Source organism: Dasypus novemcinctus, chromosome 20, assembly GCF_030445035.2.
Source record: "Dasypus novemcinctus isolate mDasNov1 chromosome 20, mDasNov1.1.hap2, whole genome shotgun sequence".
Taxonomy (NCBI): domain Eukaryota; kingdom Metazoa; phylum Chordata; class Mammalia; order Cingulata; family Dasypodidae; genus Dasypus; species Dasypus novemcinctus.
Window position 1 is genome coordinate 29,796,818 of NC_080692.1, and position 20,884 is coordinate 29,817,701.

General features: G+C 35.7%; 1 protein-coding gene across 1 annotated transcript in view; it reads right to left on the minus strand.

The window, feature by feature from the left end:
• LOC101439509 (pregnancy zone protein-like) overlaps positions 1-17,030 on the minus strand; it is a 48,176-nt gene extending 31,146 nt beyond the window's left edge. Inside the window, exons 1-13 of the mRNA XM_004451390.2 lie at positions 16,894-17,030; positions 13,412-13,595; positions 12,222-12,375; positions 12,003-12,055; positions 11,407-11,427; positions 10,774-10,942; positions 9,455-9,539; positions 7,511-7,634; positions 5,983-6,097; positions 4,836-4,945; positions 2,987-3,148; positions 2,002-2,229; positions 394-457 (exon numbers count right to left, since the gene is read on the minus strand). Coding sequence (XP_004451447.2) covers positions 394-457; positions 2,002-2,229; positions 2,987-3,148; positions 4,836-4,945; positions 5,983-6,097; positions 7,511-7,634; positions 9,455-9,539; positions 10,774-10,942; positions 11,407-11,427; positions 12,003-12,055; positions 12,222-12,375; positions 13,412-13,595; positions 16,894-16,979 — 1,555 coding nt within the window. The 5' untranslated portion in view covers positions 16,980-17,030. The remainder of the gene's footprint in view (positions 1-393; positions 458-2,001; positions 2,230-2,986; positions 3,149-4,835; positions 4,946-5,982; positions 6,098-7,510; positions 7,635-9,454; positions 9,540-10,773; positions 10,943-11,406; positions 11,428-12,002; positions 12,056-12,221; positions 12,376-13,411; positions 13,596-16,893) is intronic.
• Positions 17,031-20,884: the final 3,854 nt, after the last annotated feature.

The window sequence follows — 20,884 nt, forward strand, 5'->3', positions numbered from 1 at the left end:
TGACACCTTAGTTTTATCCTAATGAGACTTTAGTGTTGTTTTAAGCCAGTAAATTTTTGGTGATGTTTTATGCAGCAATGCTTGAAAACTAACACAAAAATAATATCAACAGTAAAATTTTGCTTTGGTGTTTTTTTTCATTTCTTAAGTCTTATAAAATGAATATATTTTACTTTAGGTATAAAATTTAAAGTTTTGAAGTGTTATAAAAGAAGAAAATAGTAAATCAATTGAAATAAATGCAATAAGCCATCCTATTTTATCACTTTCCGTCTTTAGTTGGCAGAAGATTGGTGACCTCTATCCTCTAATATGAAAATAGGTCCATCTTCCTAAATTGTTCAGAATTTAAAGAGATGAGAGGAAAAAATAAGAACTCCTGAAAATACTTACTGTTTCCTTGATTAAGGGACAACACTTCCATTCCTGACACAGTGATGCTTCCTCTTGCTTTGATCTGAAGACAGAAGGAAATGCATCCCTCATTCTTTTAACATATACATAATAAACTTTCTGAAACACATTCATAATACACAAATCCAACCCCAAAGTTATTTTCTTTTTTCTTTTCTTTTTGTCCAGGAATGTTTTTATTTTTATTTATTTATTTTTTTAAAAAAATGGAACATCACATTTATTTGAAAAATCCCGGATTAACTAGTTTACATTGGAAATGACTGGGGTAGAGCAATAACAATAACAGTAACAATTGTTATCAGCACAATACAGTGTTGTTTAAAAAATATTTTCACATGCATTGCTTCTTATAATTCTTTTTTATTTTATTTTGTTTATTCATTTAAAAAAAATGTTACATTCAAAAAATATGAGGTCCTCATTCACCCCCACCAAAGTTATTTTCAATCACAAATTTTTCCCTCCAATATTTTCCTACATGTATATTTACAAACTTAAAATGATTACATATATACAATTTTATAAATTATTGTACTATTTTACTTAGCAATTACTATTTCTATTGAATATTAATATTTCAACCTTGCATATTATTCTTTCAACAAATATTTTAAGATCTATTATATGCAATGCAAAATATAGTGAAGGCAGATTTATGTAAGTATCATCTATTGCTGCCTCTATTTTTAGAAAAACAAAATGTGCACTCTCTATGTGGGAGGCACCGAAGTATATAACTTAATTTTAACATTTTTATTTAATTTGCACTTGTAGGTGTTAATATTATCTCCAGTATTTAGGTGAGCTAACTGACATTTCTCTTTATATATATATATATATATCTTTATAGATGGGATTAGGTAAGTTGTCCCAGGGTCCATAATTAGGAAGCAATAGAACTGAGATTGTAATTCATTAATTCTTTTTTATAGAATAATTAAAATTTTAATTTATGATTAATGTTCTTACACAGAAATTCCTGCATATAATTTTTTCTTTTTAAACTGATGTACTTGAGTAAATACCATCTTTAGACATTTTAAATTTGGGACATACATAGGCATATTGGCCTTGAAAGTATCATGTAAATTTCCAATATGCCTGTTAATTTACTCCTTTCCTGCAATTACTAGTAATGAGCTTTAATTATTTAGAAGTGTTAAGGGTTTAAAAATACTTATTTATTGTTTTAATTTTCATTTCTCCAATTAATGTCAAATGGAATATTTTTCCAGATGATTGCTTATAACTTTTATTTCCTTTTGAATAAGTTATTGGTTATTACCCTTTTCTTATTTATCTACTGAGTTAGAAGAACAATTTCTTTGACTAACAAAGCATTTGTCTTATACTTTTTCCTCTCCCACTCTATAATTTTCTGTTGCAACCCAGCAAGAGAAAAAAAAAAAACACTAAATTTCAGCAGAGACCAGAAAGAAAAGCATTAGTATTTTTGTTAGGAAGTAACTTATCTTCAAGCATAAAAACAAAAAAAAAATATTAATATTGATATCTTTTAAATTAGACAGAAACTCCACACTTTTGGATCTACCTAGTTAGTGCTACAGTAGCTTTTAATCTTACCAAATAATAGAAGATTAACTCTTCTTGGTCCTTCAGGATTTGTTCATTCAAGATGTAGTGTGCCTGGATTTTCTGGTTATCCCCACAGGTCAAAGTACCAGCAATAGTTTCAAGGTGAACATAACTCTTGCTTGGAGAGAAAACATGCCTTACAGAGTGGTGTGCTTGTATATGAGATTCTTCAAGCCACAAAATATCAAAACAGTGAGTATTTTGTTTGTACATGGCCTAATTGAAGAAATAAAAATTGTATTAGGCTATTTCTTATTAATACATCAAATATATTCAAATATATATATGTAATGGAACCGTGTAAGAATATTGCTTTCCCAAATGAAGCATAATCTATAAATGGCTTCCTCTTAAAGTCATTTAAGTTTATGCATCATAAACAGAGTATTTCTAAAGTAAACATTTTTCTGGAAGAGAATTTCATGTTTCTTACAATTCAGTTTTCCAAATTGTTTAATTTCCATTTCACTCTTTATTATCTCTTCTTTTTTTCCTAGTTTTCATATGCTTCTGTATATCCTCTTTTTTTTTTAAGATTTATTTATTTCTCTCCCCCCCCGCCCCCACCCCAGTTGTCTGTTCTCTGTGTCTATTTTGCTGCGTGTTTTTCTTTGTCCGCTTCTGTTGTTGTCAGCGGCAATCATCTTGTGTCAGGTCTCCAAGTGTGCAGTGCCATTCCTGGCCAGACTAAACTTTCTTTCATGCTGGGCGGCTCTCCTTATGGGGTGCACTCCTTGCGTGTGGGGCTCCCCTATGCGGGGGCACCCCTGCATGGCACGGCACTCCTTGCGTGCATCGGCACTGCGTGTGGGCCAGCTCCACACGGGTCAGTGAGGCCCGGGGTTTGAACCACGGACCTCCCATGTGGTAGACGGATGTCCTAACCACTGGGCCAAGTCCGCTTCCCTGTATATCCTTATGTGGTTCCAATGATATCTATATTTACATTTCCTAATCCCCCCATTCTACTTACTTCAACTGTAATGAAAGAAGATGTGAAGTTGGTGGTATCAATGGAAAAATTCACCAAACCATGCTCATTAGTAGTAAAGCTGGAGTGGTATCCAGCTGCAGCCACGGTGACAGCTACTGTTTTATTGGGGATTGGCTGATCCTTTTCATCAACTAGAAGAACCTAGAAATATGAACGTGATATTCGGCTACAAGTGTCATACAGCAAAACCATCTTCCCCTCTTTGTTATGCTCATCTCTTGGTCTCTTGGTCACTCCCTGCCATTTACTGAAGAGCTTAGAATCTGGCAACAAGAATTGTCCTCTGGATACTAACCTCTTTTTTTCTACTTGAAATTTCTATTTGGATTCATATAGAAAATATCTAAAAAGAGAACTCGGGATGTTACCTTCCCAAATCCTCTTCTTGGATGTTCTCCATCTCAGGGTATGGTGCTTCTATCCACACAAGAGTTTATGCATGAATTCTGGGTGTTTTTTTTTAACTTATTTTTCTCTCTTACTGCCTTACGCAACCTATTGCCAAGTGTTGTCTCTTCCTGTTAAAGTTATTTTAATCCTGTGTATTTCTCTCCATATTCACACTAACATCCTAGCAAAAACAAAACAAAAGCAATACTTTTTCCCCGTCCAATTTCTGAACACCTTCTATTTAGTCTTTCACAATCCTCCCTCTTGCCGTTCATCCTTATCTCAAACATTTTGTTCTATAACCTGAACAAAACTGATGTTACTCTTTCTCCTTCTTATAAACCTTCAGTCATTCTCAATCCCCTAGCATAAGGCTCCAAATCCCAAACTTGTCCCACAAGCCCTTTCAAGATCTGTCCCAGCTTATCCATGATTCAGTTGCAAGTCGATTCAGTTATACCTTCTATGTCAGGTGCAGTCTCCCTGGCTCCCTTTTAGTTCTTAGCTCTTGAAAAGCTTATTTCACAACTAGGATCTTGGTCATTCTCCCTTCTGTCTTAAATTTCTGACCAATTCAAACTCCTCCATCAAGTCCTCAGTTTTCTCATGCTTTCCTACCTATTCATTTTTAAATTTCTTACATGAAATACTGGAATGAATGAAGAAAATATAATATTAATAATATGCCACTAAAACGAGGACATTGTCCATAATTGAACAATTCAGATATTAGTTACTGTACAAGAAAATTAGAAATGCCTAGAAATCTTATGTCTTTGATGAAAGAAAAGCAATAGCTTCCTAATGGGATAACAGTCTTGATACTGATATTCATATTACCAATATTGAGCTTTGAAGCTGAAAGTTTTCTAAACTCTCAATAAAAATAATAATAAATCAACCATCTAGATGAAAGGGTATTTTTTTCCCCCTCTTTCTATGGAAAATGATACTACAAAATCATTGTCTATAAAGAGGCAGAGAGTATGAAGCCAAACTACATAGGAAAAAATATACTGTAGAGATGTGTTAGGAAGGTAATTAATAGGATTATATTTCTCCTGAATTTTGTGACAGCATTGAATACTTTTTCTTTTTTAAGGAGATCCCAGGGATTGAACCCAGGACCTTGTACATGGGAAGCAGGTGCTCAACCACTGAGCTATAACAACTCGCCAATGAGAGGTGGTTTTTTCGTTTGTTTATTTTTAGGAAGTACCTGCGATTGAACCTGGGACCTTTAACATGGAAGCAGGTACTTAACCACTTGAGCTACATCAGCTTCATGGCATTTGCTTTTAAATTTGTAATTTGTTATAATTATTTTATTCTAAACAAATAGTTATTGTGGTAATAAATTTTGATTTTGTGATTTTTAAATTCAGTTTTCTACAAAATCCCACCCTCCAAAGTACATTATGTTGTAAAGATATCTTACCTGCCCAAAGAAAGGGAGCCCACGTCGGTAATGTGAATCTATTTTTATAAATTTCAGCTTGCTTAAGGTATTGGTGATTTCACATGACCCATGCCCAGTTAATTCCAACCCTGAAAGAGAAAGCAAAGTTGAACTGCTCTATGTATTGACAGCTCACCTACTTTCACCCCAGCTCCATTTCATCATAATGAAATATCTCTTTTCTTATTCTTTGAAGAATTTCTCTTACTTGGAAGATAAAAGCTATGTGACAAGGACTCTATCAACTTCATCTTCTTATAAAATTTTATTGGTGTCCACAATTTCCAAATTCCTGTTTAATAAGTTATTTCTCCTTGCTCCACCTATGCTCTTAAGTCCTTCTCATTTTCTCTATATCTTGCTCCATTTTTATTTCTGCTTTCTGCTCTCTCACATTCCTACCCTCCCTAACAACTTTCTGCATATGAGATTGTTCACTTTGGTCTAAAAATATGCTTACATTTCTATCACAAACCACCTCCCCATCAAGATCTTTCTTTCACTGCATGACAGAGCAACAGTAGAGACAAAATCTGACGTATATTACATTGCAAAAATGTTCCCCCTAATCTGTTTTCCTCATGGCTGTTAGAATTATCTTATAAAAATATCAGTTTATTTTGGTTATTCTCCTTAAATATACCTGAAGATATCCAATGATCTTCAAAATAAAAGCTACACTCTTCAGTATATGATATACTTTCCTTGACAATCTTGAAACAGCCTAAATTTTCAGACTCTTGAGAGTGAATACCTTTGTTTTTTGATGATCATGCTTTCCCCTTCCATCTATTGCTGTCTTTCAAAATTTTACCCATTCTCTAAGATTCAGCTCAAATGCTACATTGTCTATAAAACTGTCTTCTGGCTGTAGAATTAATTACCTTTTTCTTCACTTCATATAGCTATGGCCATTAGTTTTCACTTTTCTTGTGGAAATTTTATTATACGTATGTGTGTCCTTCTCTACGTATACTATTATTATATATATATATTAATTATATACATACTGATTTCTTGAAATCTATGCATTTTCATAATCCCCACCTATGATAAATTATTTTATATAGAAAGGAAGTTTGAGAAATGTGTATTGAATTAATACACATTTAAAAATAATACAAACCTGTTCCCTCCTCTCTGACTTTGGCTTCCACTTGTATTGCCATGTCATACCCTTTTTGTCTGAGCTGAAATACTTTAGTCTTTACGAGTTGTGTGAAACAGCCTTCATTGTCTGCCTGAAGAGAAAAGAAGAGAATCCCTGGGTCCTCTCATGTGCTATCAAAAGGGCCATTTATCAATCAATGACAAATATTTATTGGTCATAGAAATAATTTTTTCTAAATATTCTGGTCATCCTGTTGGTGCTTACCCTTCCTAAGCCCAGGAATGGCATAAAATTTCCTTATTAATCATTGTTATTCATCACCATCCTTTACCTTTCACCCCTTTCTTCTGAAAACCCATCCCAAGTTGTTGCCACAATAAACTTTTTTGAGTTTGGGTTCCAAATGTGCTTCAGTATTTTGTAATTCTACCTTTTTCCATATGTTTCTCCTAAATAATAACTTTCCTTCTCCCATTCTGATCTTGGCCAACAGTTACTATTCTTCAAAACTGAACTCAAACATAACATCTTGTAAGAAGTCTTCTGTAACCACTCCCGGATAAATGTTGGTTAGAAACTTTTTTTTTCTTAACTGTGTTTTCTTAATGTCTAGGACGTTATATTAATACAACATACATATTCATTGAATGAATGAATCCTTAAAGTAATTAGGTTTCCAAACTAAATATTAAGATCCATGTTTTAATAAAGTGTTTTCCTCATTGTGAACTTATTTGTATAGAAAGATTTTTTTGCATAACAAAATTTAACCATATTTATTTTATGTAATAGAGATGTCTTGACACTCTTGAAATCAAAAGTTAATCCTAACTTGTCAGCTCTATTAAATATTTTGGTAGCTGGTTCCTCTCATGTTTATCTTGTTTATCAATGTTTATCTTGATTGCACATTCTGCACCTTGGCCTCTCATTCATTTGACCTCTACAATTTCAGTAACTTTATTTTCCATCTCCCTACATTGCCTGCTCACACTGCCACATCCTGGACTTTTACTCACTCTTTCTCTGAAATCACTAATTAATGCATTCCAGTTTTTACTACAACATATTCTACTTTCAACTGTTTCCCTTAATTATTCTGTTTACTCCTCTTCTTTGAAAGCTTTACACCTCTCCAATCCATTGTCTCTATTTCCCTCTCTTCTACCCACTCCTTGTTAATATTCTTCTCTATCCAGTAAGACTCTTTGCATATCATTTGATTCTCCTATTAACCAAATTCTTAACACCCATCACATTTTTATTCTGTTATCTCCATGACAAATGTCAACTTTGGAGTTAACCATATCCTATTGACTGTTGCTAGGAGGAAATGACAAAACTGGCCAAATGCATACCACTAGAAAGTCACAATTTCCACCCACAAGTGGGCACCTAGCACTGCCAGGCAATGTTACAATGTTCCTCTTACACATGAATTTCCACAGTGATTATTTCAAACACTCTTTACTCTATGTTCACTATTGTAATCCATGAGAAAACAGATCTAGAATTAGTGCCTTGGAGAGTTATTTCCACAGACCTGTTGACTGAACTCTTCACAGATTCTCTGTGAATTTGAGTTATAGCAGGCGGAAAGCCTCCGGGAGTATTTTCTGCATACGTTAATTGTCACAAGCCCAGGGACTGGCTTTCCATAGGTGTATCTATAAAAATAAAGTGGTCATAGAAAAAGATATTTAAAATAATTAAATCATTTCTTTACCGAATTGATTCATTCATACATCCATTTTATGTATCTAACGCAATTGCCTTACATTCCTTTAGAAGCACTTATTCTGAGAGACAGTGTCTTAATTATCTAAGTGGGAATATACCCATAACTTTGAGAGAAGATACTTCATAATGAATATTGCAAAACACCTCTAAACTGAAAATTAACAATTTAGTTTTTCTCAGCTCTTTCCTTTCTCTCCGTTGAGAGAAAATCTTATAGGATTTGTACCATTTCTTTCTTTCTGTGCTCTAAGGTTATCTAGGTTATGATTCCATGTTTGACAACACCTCCTCAAATTATTTTAGGGGGAAAACTTAAAGGATATAAAGAGAGGGTATTTCTAAGTCCTCCATAATTCCTGAATATTTTAAGAGAATAAATGAGAAGTTAGATGGTAAAACACTGGCTATAGAACAGAAATGTGAAAGGTGAACAATATCAAAATGACTTGGTTTTATCTGCCAAGTATAGGGGAAGGATATGATGCAAAACTGAACTTAATCTATGAGTTTATTGTTTTTTCAAAGTGTACTTTATGGGCTACCTACATTGACATGACCTGGGATACAGATTGAGATGCATATTCCTGACTCTTCTCGATTTGTTTAGAATTTCTGGAGATAGGTCCTAAGGAATCTACATTTTATCTAAGCAGCCAGTTAGATTCTTACACTCTTTCAAGTTTCAAGTCTATTGACTGAGTCCGAACAGTGAAGTAAATGAAGTTTGTCCTCAGTGCCCCAAGTTTCCCCTTTTTATATATTTTTTCCATATCCCTGTGAGTACTGATAAGTAATAAATCACTTAGTAAGTTTAAATTACTCTTGAATCTTATTTTGATACGTATGTATCAAAAGACTTTCCCTCTGATGGAAAATTTTAAAGCACTGAGGCTTGTGGGAAGGATGAAAATGTGTTTCGCTGCTGGTTTCAAAAGCAAGAAGTAAAATTTCTCTCTTTTGTGGTTGTGGAGGATGCTTTATTGCACAGTAGAAGGTAATTAGGGAAAAATTACTATGACACATATTTTAAAAATTCTACCATATGTAGCCATCATTTAAGGTTGAGTGTCTAGCTTCTCCCGAGCTATTTTCCATGTTTCTCCATAGTTTAAGAAATTAGGAGCAATAAAGAAAATGGGGATAATAGGACATGACATAGCACAGGGGTTATGTGTATAAACTCCAGGGCTGAACTGCCGAGGTTCATTTCCTTTTCCATACAGTGATCGGGTAGTTATGAGTGAGAAACCATATGGAGAGCTCTAGGGATAGTGTCTGGGATACACAGATGCTTCATAAGGCTAGACACATTTTTTTAGGGGAGAACATTGATGAGGCTCAGGGTCTGGGACCAGGCAGTTGGATTTAAATTTCAGTTCTGCCGTTCACTATCTGTAGGAACTTGAGCAAGTTTTTTTTTAATCCTCCATGTGTTATACTTTCCACATTTGTAAAATGAGGATAATAATTACTCCCATCTTACAAGGGTAGTATAAAAATAAAATATGTTATTAAGTGTAAGGAGCTGAGAATATTGTCTGACACTTAAACTTTTCAGTAAATGCTTTTATTAGTAGTAGTAATAATAACATCACATGTTCTCTAGGGGAGGCTCAGGTATGCTGGAGAGGAAGTTATTCCTTTCCTAATCAAAATACTTCAAAGTCCAGTAATTGTTATTTGCAATACATTCCCTCAGATAAAGTAGGAAAAAAGAAATGAGATGGAAAAAAAAAATGCAACTCACGTGCCGCAGACAGATACTGCAAATTCTTCATCTAGAAAACCAATTGTCTTGGGCATTTTCACTTGAACCTCAAATTTGGGCAAAACTGTTGCCAAAAGAACAGAAAAAGAAGTGAGAGTGGGCAAGAGATCTTGTAAGTATTAGTGATGCAATCTACTGTACAACCTTACAACAAGAAACGATTTCAACTGCAACGTGGAGCTCCAGAGCTGCTACTGACAAAGGAGATGCTGTTCATTACCATGGCAGTTTGTACTCTGTCAGCTTGGTAAACCGGCATCACATTTCCAAGATTCTCCTTCTCTGATTTTGTGCAAGGTTTGGAAGGTAGAAAAGAAGCAGCGCCATTTGTCTCTAAGATTGTCATGATTAAATGTGGTGATAGATGCAGAGGGGCCAGGGGGTTCCAGCTTGTCCTTACTCGTATTTCTCTTCTTCCCAATGGCCAGGCCTGCTAGTTCACAGAGGCCCCAGGCAGACCACTTGGCTATGGACCTCCTGAAGCTCAAGCTGTGCAGAGGTATCAGCCTTCCATAGATTCTTCCATCAGCTCCCCTGTGTGTTCCACCCCACAAGTGCTTCAGAACCAGTTAGGAACTTTTCTCTGATCCACCAACTCTTCCTACTGGATTACTTCTCAGCTTCTCCCACAGTGTACAGTGTTATTCTTATACTAGATCCCCAGTCCATAATTCTCACGGTGGTTTTGGTAAGTTTGGGGAATCATGGTTCTGTGACAGGACTTCTCAGCCATAGCATGAAAGGTTTCATTTAATTTAGACACAGCACGTAACTGATAACTAAAAAGATGGCTTCAGAGAGTGGGTTTGTTTACTATGATTAAAGTAGTGGAGGTTATAGGCAGCCATGAGATAATCCCAGGAAATAGCTTAGAAGTAATAATATACAGAGCAACAGATAGTCAGAGTGCACATAGATGACACGATGTATTAATTAACAATTTTGTTTGAATAGTGTTTAAAATCTGCTTGAATAGGGTTAAATAGATCCAGTTTTTTAAAAAAAAGACTGTTGCCTTTTATTGGCTGTGTGATTTTGCTAAGTTCCTAACTTTTCTAGTATTGATGTGCTCATTTGTAAAATGGGGATAATAATGGTATCTGCTTCAGAGCACTTTTGTGGGAATTAAATGAGATGGTGAATAAAACGTGCTTAGCAAATTTCCAAGTCAGTAAAAAGAAAACCTTGTTAATTGTCAATAATTATATACTAGACTTTTGCTTGCTGCCTATACATACAAACTATTCACCCTCAAGTGCAGTAATATCACACATGCCTTGCACATGCTGAATTCTTACCATATTCTTTCACCTCAAAGGAGTGCTCTATTCTTTTGTCTGACTCCTTTAGCAGTATGATCTTGTAGTGACCCAGAGTGGGCTCCTCTGAGAGTGGACAAGAGAGCTGGCTGAGTCCCCCTTGCAGCTTGAGATTTTTCCATTGTAAAATTCTATTCTTCTTGGGATTCTATAGGTAAAAATATTAGGAGTTCACAGAAACAATTGAAATATGTACATTTGAGTGGGAGGACAGCATTGCAGGTAAGAGTGACATTGGGCATTGGACAATAGATGGTTGGTAAATTGGCACCAAAAGGTACTAGCAAAGTTTTCTAAGAATTTTAGCCTGGGAAAAGGGAAATACATTGAGCAGCTATGAGATATTGCAGATAACATTTCACACTGGTCCATCACTTTGAGATTATGCATATCCATTTTGGTCAGACATATTTGAAGCATCACTAAATTGCTAAGACCATTTTGGTCCTTCATTTATATCCTATCCACTTCTCCAAAGGATTTAAGATAGATGGGGAAAACAGTATTTGTTTAGTTTTGGTGCAGTGCTAGTAGGGAGGGGGAAAAAGGAGGGAGGCACTTTAACATGTAATAAATCCCCATTCCAATTGGTAGTCACTGTATATTACCTACCTCAATGTAAACCACCTGGAACTGAAAAGAAAGAAAGACAAATCATGAGTGTCAGATGATAATTAGAAGGAGAAAACCATGACGTCAGCAGTGATAGAGTGTATGGGTCAGAGGAAGTGGGTTTTTATATTTATTGTCCAAACAAGGAAATGATTGGTTCACTCAATTTTATATCTTTAATTTGGGACAGACATCCTTTATGAAGCCATTATTCTTCTTTTGTGATATAATATACAATTGAGGAAACCTAGAGTTAGATAAAAAGATGCATTATAAATATTTTGTCAATGGTATTTTTGGCTGTGAGACAAATTAAATGCACTAGTCTTTTCTGTCGTTTGATAAAAATAACTGGGCTCTTTAAGAAGACAAGCCATGTTTTAAATAACTTCAACTTAGCCTTTAATTTATTTTACAAATGAAGCGATGAACTGCCATGATCCTGACCTCCTGATTTCATTAGTAGTGGTATCCTTGTTAGATCTTGCACTGTGATAGATTTAAGGACCTCTTATCTTGGTTTCAGGTTCCCCAAAAGAACAATCCTCAAATTCTTGTTTGCTTGCCCCAACCTCCTCCACTGTTATGAGACTCACCGTTTCATTCAAAGGGTGAAAATTGATATCCACAGAGACAATACGGAATTTCACTGAAACAAAGAGATTTTTTTTCTCCATGAGATCCTCTGATGGAATCTAGCGTCATTATACAGATCATAACACGCCGGAATTTCAGTGACTGTAGAATAAAGTAATAAAGCCACCCCCCGCCCCCCCAGGCTTGAAATTGCTTTCTGCTCATTAGGTTCCTTATACCTGTTTGTCCTGATTTGTAGATGGGTTTGTCTGTCTGGACAAACACTAGGCTCTCTGTTTTCGTTATTTGTATTGACTTCCTCTTCCTGAACTGCAGGGTTGGCCCCTTCACCTGCACCGTAATGAAGGCCACAGGGGAGAGGTACTCTGGAATCTGTGAAACAGAGATCAGCTGAGGAATCTGCCAGATCCACTTCAGAATGTCTCTGTCTTTCTGATTTTCTGTTTCTCTGGCCAGTCCCATGAGCTTTAGTAAGGGACATGTTCAAGAATCATGTTCCCTCCTTTATAAGTAAATTATTATGATTGTGTTTCTTTACAGTAATGATTGGCTGATTTACTTAAAGGGAAAAATATTTCAACAGAATGAACTAATTCTTCAATTCAGTCACAATCGTGAAGGAAAACTTACTGACATTTTCACAAGGGTGGTGGTATTAAGAGAAGTATTAATTTTCTTTTCCACTGGTCAAAAATGTATATATTATTATTGAGATTAGTTAAACACTTAATGCCTTGAGTATTAAAAGTTTACAAGGGCAGGGAAGAGGTTCTGACTCAAACAGATGGGCTCCCATCTACCAAGGCAAGCTTGCCACGCGCTGCGGAGAGCTGTTGGCCTGTGTGCCACCAAGAGCGGATGGCCCACAAGCACTGCAGAGAGCTGTCTCAGCAAGGTGATGCGACAAAAAGGGAGACAAGTAAAAACACAGAAGAGCTTGCAGCGAATGGACACAGAGAGCAGGCACCAAGCAAGCCGTGGGGGGGTGGGGGGGTGGGGAGAGAGGGATAAATAAAAATTTAAAAATATAAAGAGAAAGTTTACAAGGACAATACATCAACTATCAAGCCTCTGTGGAATCTTAGATAAGTCATTTAACTTTATGACTCTCAGTGTTTTTATCTGTAAAGGGAGAATAATGGTATGAACATTATTACCTCAGAAGTTTATTTTAAGATAAACGAAACCTTTCCTTTAATTGCTGTTACCTTTCATATATTGCACTGGATCTTCTGAAAAGTCTATTGAATATGTCATCTTTATTCAGTAGACTTTTCATTCTTAGAATCTGTACTCCTCATTTTCTTTTTATTATGCTTTTTTTTTGTGGTGGGGAGTTGGAACACACAGCATCACCTAATATGCTATTCCTCTACCAAGGTCAACCATCTGGAGGAACAATACTCACAGTGAAGGGGCTGCAGTAGAAGGAGCCCTTCTCTGCCACCACGTCTGTGAGAAGGCTTCTATTCTGCCTTTCATACTCCAGAGTTATGCTCAGAGTCACTGTCTCATTCAGGTGATTTAGTAGGACACAGACCTTCTCAGGGATTTCAGTGTAGAGCTGTGATGGAACCAGCACCAGGTACTGCCTGAGAAGAAGAGTCTGGGTTAGCCATGGAGGAGCTAAAAAGACATCATTTCTGTGGTAGTTTCCTAGACGTTCTTTGCTATTGTAACCAAGCATCGAGACATTAGTGAGCAGAACAATGAGCAGCAGTGGTATAGCAGAGTGTATCCCCCAAAGACCAGCCCCAAACGCCTGCAGAAATCAGAAAACCTCAACAAGTTAAACATCAGTATGGCTTCTCCTGGGTTGTGGAAATACTCACCCTCATAATATTAGGAAACCTAGTCATAGCCATGCATAAGTGCAATAGTTTGAATTTGGTGAATCCCCCAAAAAGATTGTTTTTAACTCATCCATTCCTATGGGTGTGAGATCCTTTGATTTTATTAGATTCAGTTAAGAGACCTTGATTAGATCACTTGATTAGATCAATTTTAATTGGACTATATCAGTGAGACATGACTCAGGTTGGGTCTCTGTCTTCTTACTGGAGACTTATATAAATGGAGACACAGAGAGAAAGAAGACACACAGTGAAGGGAGCTCTTCCATTTTGATCTGGCCATGTGTGAAAAAGGACTCAAGGATCACTAGCAACTGAAGCTGAGGCACAAAGTCCCCAAGTGGTTGGGCCCACAAAGCAGCTCAAGGCTGAAGAGAAGAGACATATGCCTGGTCACCCACAGTTGGACTCAGGGAGAAAGTGGAGCAGCCAAAGTTGAGAGAAGAGGCCCATAAAGAGTCAAGCCATATGCCTGATCACCCACAATTGAGCTCCTGGAGATAGTGAACTTGAGTAGGAGGCAGGGACCTTGGCAGAAATCAGCTGCCATCTTGCCTCACCATGTGGCAAGACTCCAGGATCCCCAGTAGTTAACTTTGGTGAGAAAGTATCTCTGATGTTGCCTTAATTTGGACATTTTCACAGGCTTAGAACTGTAAGCTTGTACCCCTAATAAATTTCCCATTTTAAAAGCCAACTCATTTCTGGTATTTTGCTTTGGCAGCCTTTGGCAAACTAAAATAAGGAGCAATCCAGTCCACAATTTATTCATACAATTTGGATAGAAATGATTTTCAAATTTAAAGTAGCAATAACAAAATGTGAATTAATCAGCTACTCAACATTGAAAGCATTAAAAGCCTGTTGGCACATGGTCTTGGGTATACATGGATGATGCCATGGATTTCTTAGTTCCAGGAAGCACCAGAGAGATAACATTTAATATGTGAGGAGGACCTGAACTGCTTTTCACTACTAATTCTGAAACAACTTTAGCTCTTCTCTTTCCTTCATTCTCTGGGTGGTGGAAGACAAGGCAAGACAAGTTAGAATGATCACCAGACATTTTACAATATATAGCCAGAAGAAAATAACACTCCCATGTCACTGGTTTTCCTTTATGTCCAATCACCCAAACATGGTGCATTTGGAAAGCTGCATTTTCACACATGACTTCCTATTTTTTCTGAAGTGTCCTTGTCTATCTATACAGCTTCTATTGGCTTCTTAAGATGTCTCTCAAAAGCACCTATCTCACAATAAAAGCATGAGCAACCAGAGATAAAATAGATAAATTGCACTTCATCAAACCAAAAAAACGTTTGTGCATCATAGGACATTATTGAGAAAGTGAAAATACAGCCTACGGCATGGAAGAAAGTTTGAAAATTATGTATCTGATAAGGGTTTCATATCCGAAACACATAAAGAACCCCCTACAACTCAACAACAAAAAGAAAAACCACCAAATTAAGAAATGGACAATGGATTTGTATGAACATTTCTCCAAAGGAGATATACAAATGTCTAATAAGCACATGAAAAGATGATTAACTTCATTAGTCATTAGGGAAATGAAAATCAAAACCTCAGTGATATATAACTACTTTCAAACCACTAGGATGGCTATTAACAAAAAATCAGAAAATCAAAAGTGTTGTTGAGAATGGAGAGAAATTGTACCTCCATGCGTTGTAGATGAGAATGTAAGATGGTGGAGCTTCTGTGGAAAACAGCTTGACATTTCCTCAAATCATGATGCATAGAATTACCATGTGACTTGGCAATTCCTCTCTCAGAAATATACTCCCAAAAATGCAAAAAAAAGGACTCATTTGTATGTCATTGTTCATAGCAGTATTATTCACAATAAAAGATGGAAACAACTTAAGAATCCATCAACAAATGAATGGATAAGCAAAATGTGGTATATACATACACTGGAATATTATTCAACTATAAAACAGAATGGAGTTCTGATACATGCTACAGATGAATGAACCTTGAAAATATTATGCTACAAAATAAGCCAGACTCCAAAAGACAAATATGGTAAGATTCCATTTATATGAAATATCTAGATTCAACAAACTCATAGAGACAGAAAGTATTTGCCAGGTACTTGTGAGGGAGGGGCAGGGGGAGGAGACTTGGTGGATGCAGCATTATTGCTTAAATGGGCAAAGAACTGTTTGAGGTGATGAGAATGTTTTGACAATTGATATTGGTGATAGTAGCACAACACTGTAAATGTAATTAATGCCATTGAAATGTACACTTAAAATGGTTAAAATAGCAAGTTTCATGTACATGTAAGTTAGTACAATATAAAATTTTAAAAAGAATTTAATGTGATATAAGAATTATTTCAACACACACACATACAAACAACTTTCTCTATGTAAACTTTGTTATGTCCCTTCTCTTACATTAGGTCCTGTGTAGAGTTGGATTCTCTTTTGTGAATATCTTCACAGAACCCTGCAATGACTTCTGAGTTTACATTGTATTTCATTACTTGTTCATCACCTATTTGTTTTCCTATACTGTGAGGTTTTGAATGCAACTCTGCATTTTGTTAAACTGTATATTTCCAAGACCTAATGACAGCCTGGAAATGTTTGCTGAAGTGAGGAGTGAAATGACATACAAACCCTGGCTCCTTTGTAGATCATGCACCCGTCTTGGAATCCCTGATTTGGAGAAAAAACAGACACAGACTCAATTCATGATAGCCAAGACACTGCAGACTATTAGATAAGCCAATAAAGAATTTAACCCTTTAGTGGTAGGCAGTCTATATTTTTATTTAGAGAATAATTAACAAATGTTACTGCTCTCATGTCTCTGAGTTTTTTAGAATTAGAATGTGCATCTTTCCACATAGGCAATAACAAATTATTGATCCTTCCAAGCCTTTTAGACAACAGAAAGTTTCATAGAGAATCAGGAAATAAATAATAGGACAGGAGTCAAGAGGCAGATAAGACAATAGGAAAAGAAGAAAGCAATAGAATTTTCTGGAAATGTCCCTTACGGTTTTATAGTAGCTGTGGCATCTCTGGGAAGGAGCAGGAAAAGTACAATCAAGACTGGTGTAGGCAATTGATAGTCCATCATCATGTGGAGATGAAGAGTAAAGAATGGGACTCTGAACCCTTGATTCCTTGAACTTTGTTCTTGCTCCAGGTTCACTGGTATTTATTTTTACCTGATGGGTGGTGAAAGTAAACTGGCAACCATTTGTTTTTGTAACATATTAACCACTTCCATGGTTAATTGATTATTTAAAAAATCAATTCCAGATTACTTCCATGACCATCAATATACTTTCATATACTTTCACAAATTTTCCAAAAGTTTGAAAAGACCCAACATATTAGTCAGTATCTTAAAATTTTAAAAGGAAAAACAAAATAAATTACATGGTTTGATGGATCAATCAAAATTCTTGACATTTTTTAAGGGCTATTAATTTAAAGAAAATGCATCCTAAATCTCTTCTATTTTTGCTCAGGAAGCATCATTTACCCAGATTTTGTCTTAAATGCTCTTTAATGAAACAAGGAAATGAAATTTATCAGAAATTAACACAAAATAAGTTTAAAGAATGCTCCCATTGTTTAAAAGCTTATTTTTTTTGCTTTTCACACCTATCCTTTATTTGTTTATAAAAAAGAAAATGGTAATTCATTTGTACATGCTAATTCATGTAATATTTATTTTCTTTGTTCACTCAACTTATAAAATATAAAGACAATTAATTTATTTTATGCTTTAAAGAAAAGAACTTTGTATGAAGAACATAAAAAATATAAAAATATTTTATCAATAGTGACTCATCGTCCTATTTTTTTTCCAAGACAGATTAGGATGTTAAAATCTATTTTGGAATTTTGAAATTAAGAACATTTCACACTGTTACATTACTATAACTGTATCCACATGAAATTGAAGTGTGTATGTTTTGAATGGAGAACTGATTTAAACCATAAAATAATATATGAGAAATTCCCCATAAATTTCTGTGAATAGAGAATGTTTTATTGGATTCTTCTATTGTGATGGTTTGAATTTTTGAATCCTAGAAAAGATTATGTTGAACTAATCCATTTCTGTGGATGCGGGGCCCTTTTATTGCATTAAATTCAGCTAGGGGACCTTTGATTAGATCCCTTAAGGATTTGATTGGACTATGTCAGTGAAATGTGACCCAGGTTGGGTCTCTGCCTTTTGTTGGGTCTTATATAAACTGAGAATGCAAAGAGAGAGTACATGCACACAGAAAGGAAGCTCTGTCATTCACCCTGTCATGTAAGAGAGAGGACTTCATGTTTGCCTACAGTTGCAGAAAGACAGGGAAGCCCCAAATGGCTCAAGAAAATGAACCCCAGAGAGAGATGCCTGATGACCCACAGCTAAGCTCTGGGAGATGGTAAACCTGGAAGAAGAGGCAGGACTTTGGCAGAGATCAACTGCCATCTTGCCTTGCCACTTGGCAGGACTCCAGGATCTGCTAACAGCCAACCTTTAGTAAGAAAGCACCTCGATGGTTCCTTCATTTGGATGTTTTAGTCTAGGAACTGTAAGATTTTACCAGTAATAAATTTACCATTATCAAAACCAACCCATTTCTGGTATATTGCATTGACAGTCTTGCATCAAACTAGTACACATAACAGTAGGAGCTAAGACAGTCTTGACCTACATTTTTATATATGATCTGACTAAGAAGTAAAGACAATGTATATGACAAACCTTGGTGATCTGTAAAACCACCTATATGTAAGATATTAAAATTCCAATGATGTTAATAATCTATGGTTGATAATATGCCAAGTCAAAGGTAATACATTGTAATGATACATAGGGTAGCCCTTGGTAGTGCACAAATTCTCGTTGAGCAACTGTAAAACTCTTCTGCTTTGTTTTCTTGCTTTCTCTCATAAGAATCTATATACTCTCACCCTTTCCTAGGATCTTCCCGTCTTTCCCCATGTACATCAATCTTACATTGTTACAAATACCCTTTTTCTCTGCTATCAAATACCCTTTTTCTCTGCTTACATTGTTACAAATACCCTTTTTCTCTGCTACATTATCTTATAATTAATAAAAAACGACTTTTAAGAGGTCTCTGTATTACTTTCTCCAGGCATGATTATATTGTTTGGAAATGTACCAAATCTATGTTTTGGTCAAGTGGCAAATGACTAAGTATAAAATCCATATTTGACTGAAACAAAAATCACTATCATAGTTTGAATTTCTGGCATGGAAGAATAACTCGGATATGTTATCAAAGTTTTAAAATTTCAATTTTTATTTAAAAAATTTTAGTAGATACATTTTTAAAAACTGGCATTATAGTGCAAAAACAATATTTTCTCATTACTGTCTGCTGAGGTTTTTATATTCATGGTCATTAAACTTTTTCCTTGTTTTCTCTAAAAGAATTTTAATAAAAATGTAACTTCTCACACATGTTTTACTTGACATCTAAAATATTCATTATGAGAAAGATGATAAAAATGTGTATTATAAATACTGGCATTTAAAAAAATAAAACTGTAATATCGCTCTTTAAAAATTTCTAAAGCAATGTAAAAATTGTAGTGATTTAATGCACATTCTCATCTATTCAAAACTTATATGAAGTCTTTTTTTTTCACCAATTGGAAATTTTACATCAGTCCTGCTTTCTTGGTTTTTTTTTTTTTTTTTAAGACACTTAGATTACATAAATGTTACATAAAAAAAAAATAGGGGATCTCCATATGCCCTACTCCCTTCCCTTCCCACACTTTCCCACATTAACAACATCCTTCATTAGTGTGGTACATTTGTTATAATGATGAACACATATTGGAGCACTGCCGCTAAGTGTGGATTATAGTTAACATTATAGTTTAAACTCTCTCTTGCACAATTTTGTAAGTTATGACAAGATATATAATGGCCCCTAGCTATCATTGCAATGTCATTCTGGACAGTTCCCAAGTCCCAAAAATGCCCCCATATTACACCTGTTTTTCCCTCTCCCTCCGCTAAGAACCTCTGGTGAATACTGCCTCCACATCAGTGATAAAAATTCTCCCATTCCTGTAATCAACATAAGTCTATAGTAGAATACCAGTAAGTCTACTCTAGTCTATCATTCATTCCCCAATCCTGAGGATTCTGGCATGGTGATGTCCACTCCACCTCTAATTGAAAAAGAGTCAAGATCCCATGTGGCAGATGGATGGGACTATCTTTCTTGCCGTTGTAGACTCTCTTCCTTGGGATGGTCATTGTCCATCATTATTTCCTTGTTAGTTGTCCTGAGTGAGTCCAATGAATTGGAGAGTAGGTGTTGCAACTCTGTTGAGATTGAGGGCCTGACTGGCACATGGAATATTTAAGTCTCTTGAACATAAGCCTATCAACTCTAGTACTAACTATAGGTTCAAGTATAAGGGGCAGAAGAGCCATGTGTAGGGAAACCATCACTGAGTCCAACTCTGTCACACTGAAGAGCATAAATTCCAAAGTAGAGCCCACTGGCAGAACACCAAACTCCTGAGTTGTCAGCCCTACCTATAGTGACTTGATATCTCCAGAACCCTCAGGAGCCCTGCTATTTGAGGCAATGTTTACTGTGGCAGTCAATGAGAGCTGCTGAGACTGGCATAATTGTAACCTTTGGAATAACCTCCTGACTTACCTTGAAGTCTCTTAGCCATATAAATTCATTTGTCTTTAGCCTTTCCCCCTTTTTGTCAAGGTCTTTTGCCAGTTGGATGTTAGTTGGTGCTTGGTAGTAATCCCTTTTAGTGCCAGGGAGACTCATTCCTGAAAGTCATGTCCCACATTGGGGGGAAGGTAATGCATTTATATGTTGAGTTTGGCTTAGAGAGCAGCCACATTTAAGCAAAAAGGAAGCTCTCAGGAGGTAACTTTTAGGCAACCTATAATATTAGACTAAGTTTTAATTTCAAAAGAAAATGTTCATAAGTACAGTCATCAATATCAAGGGCCAGTCAATG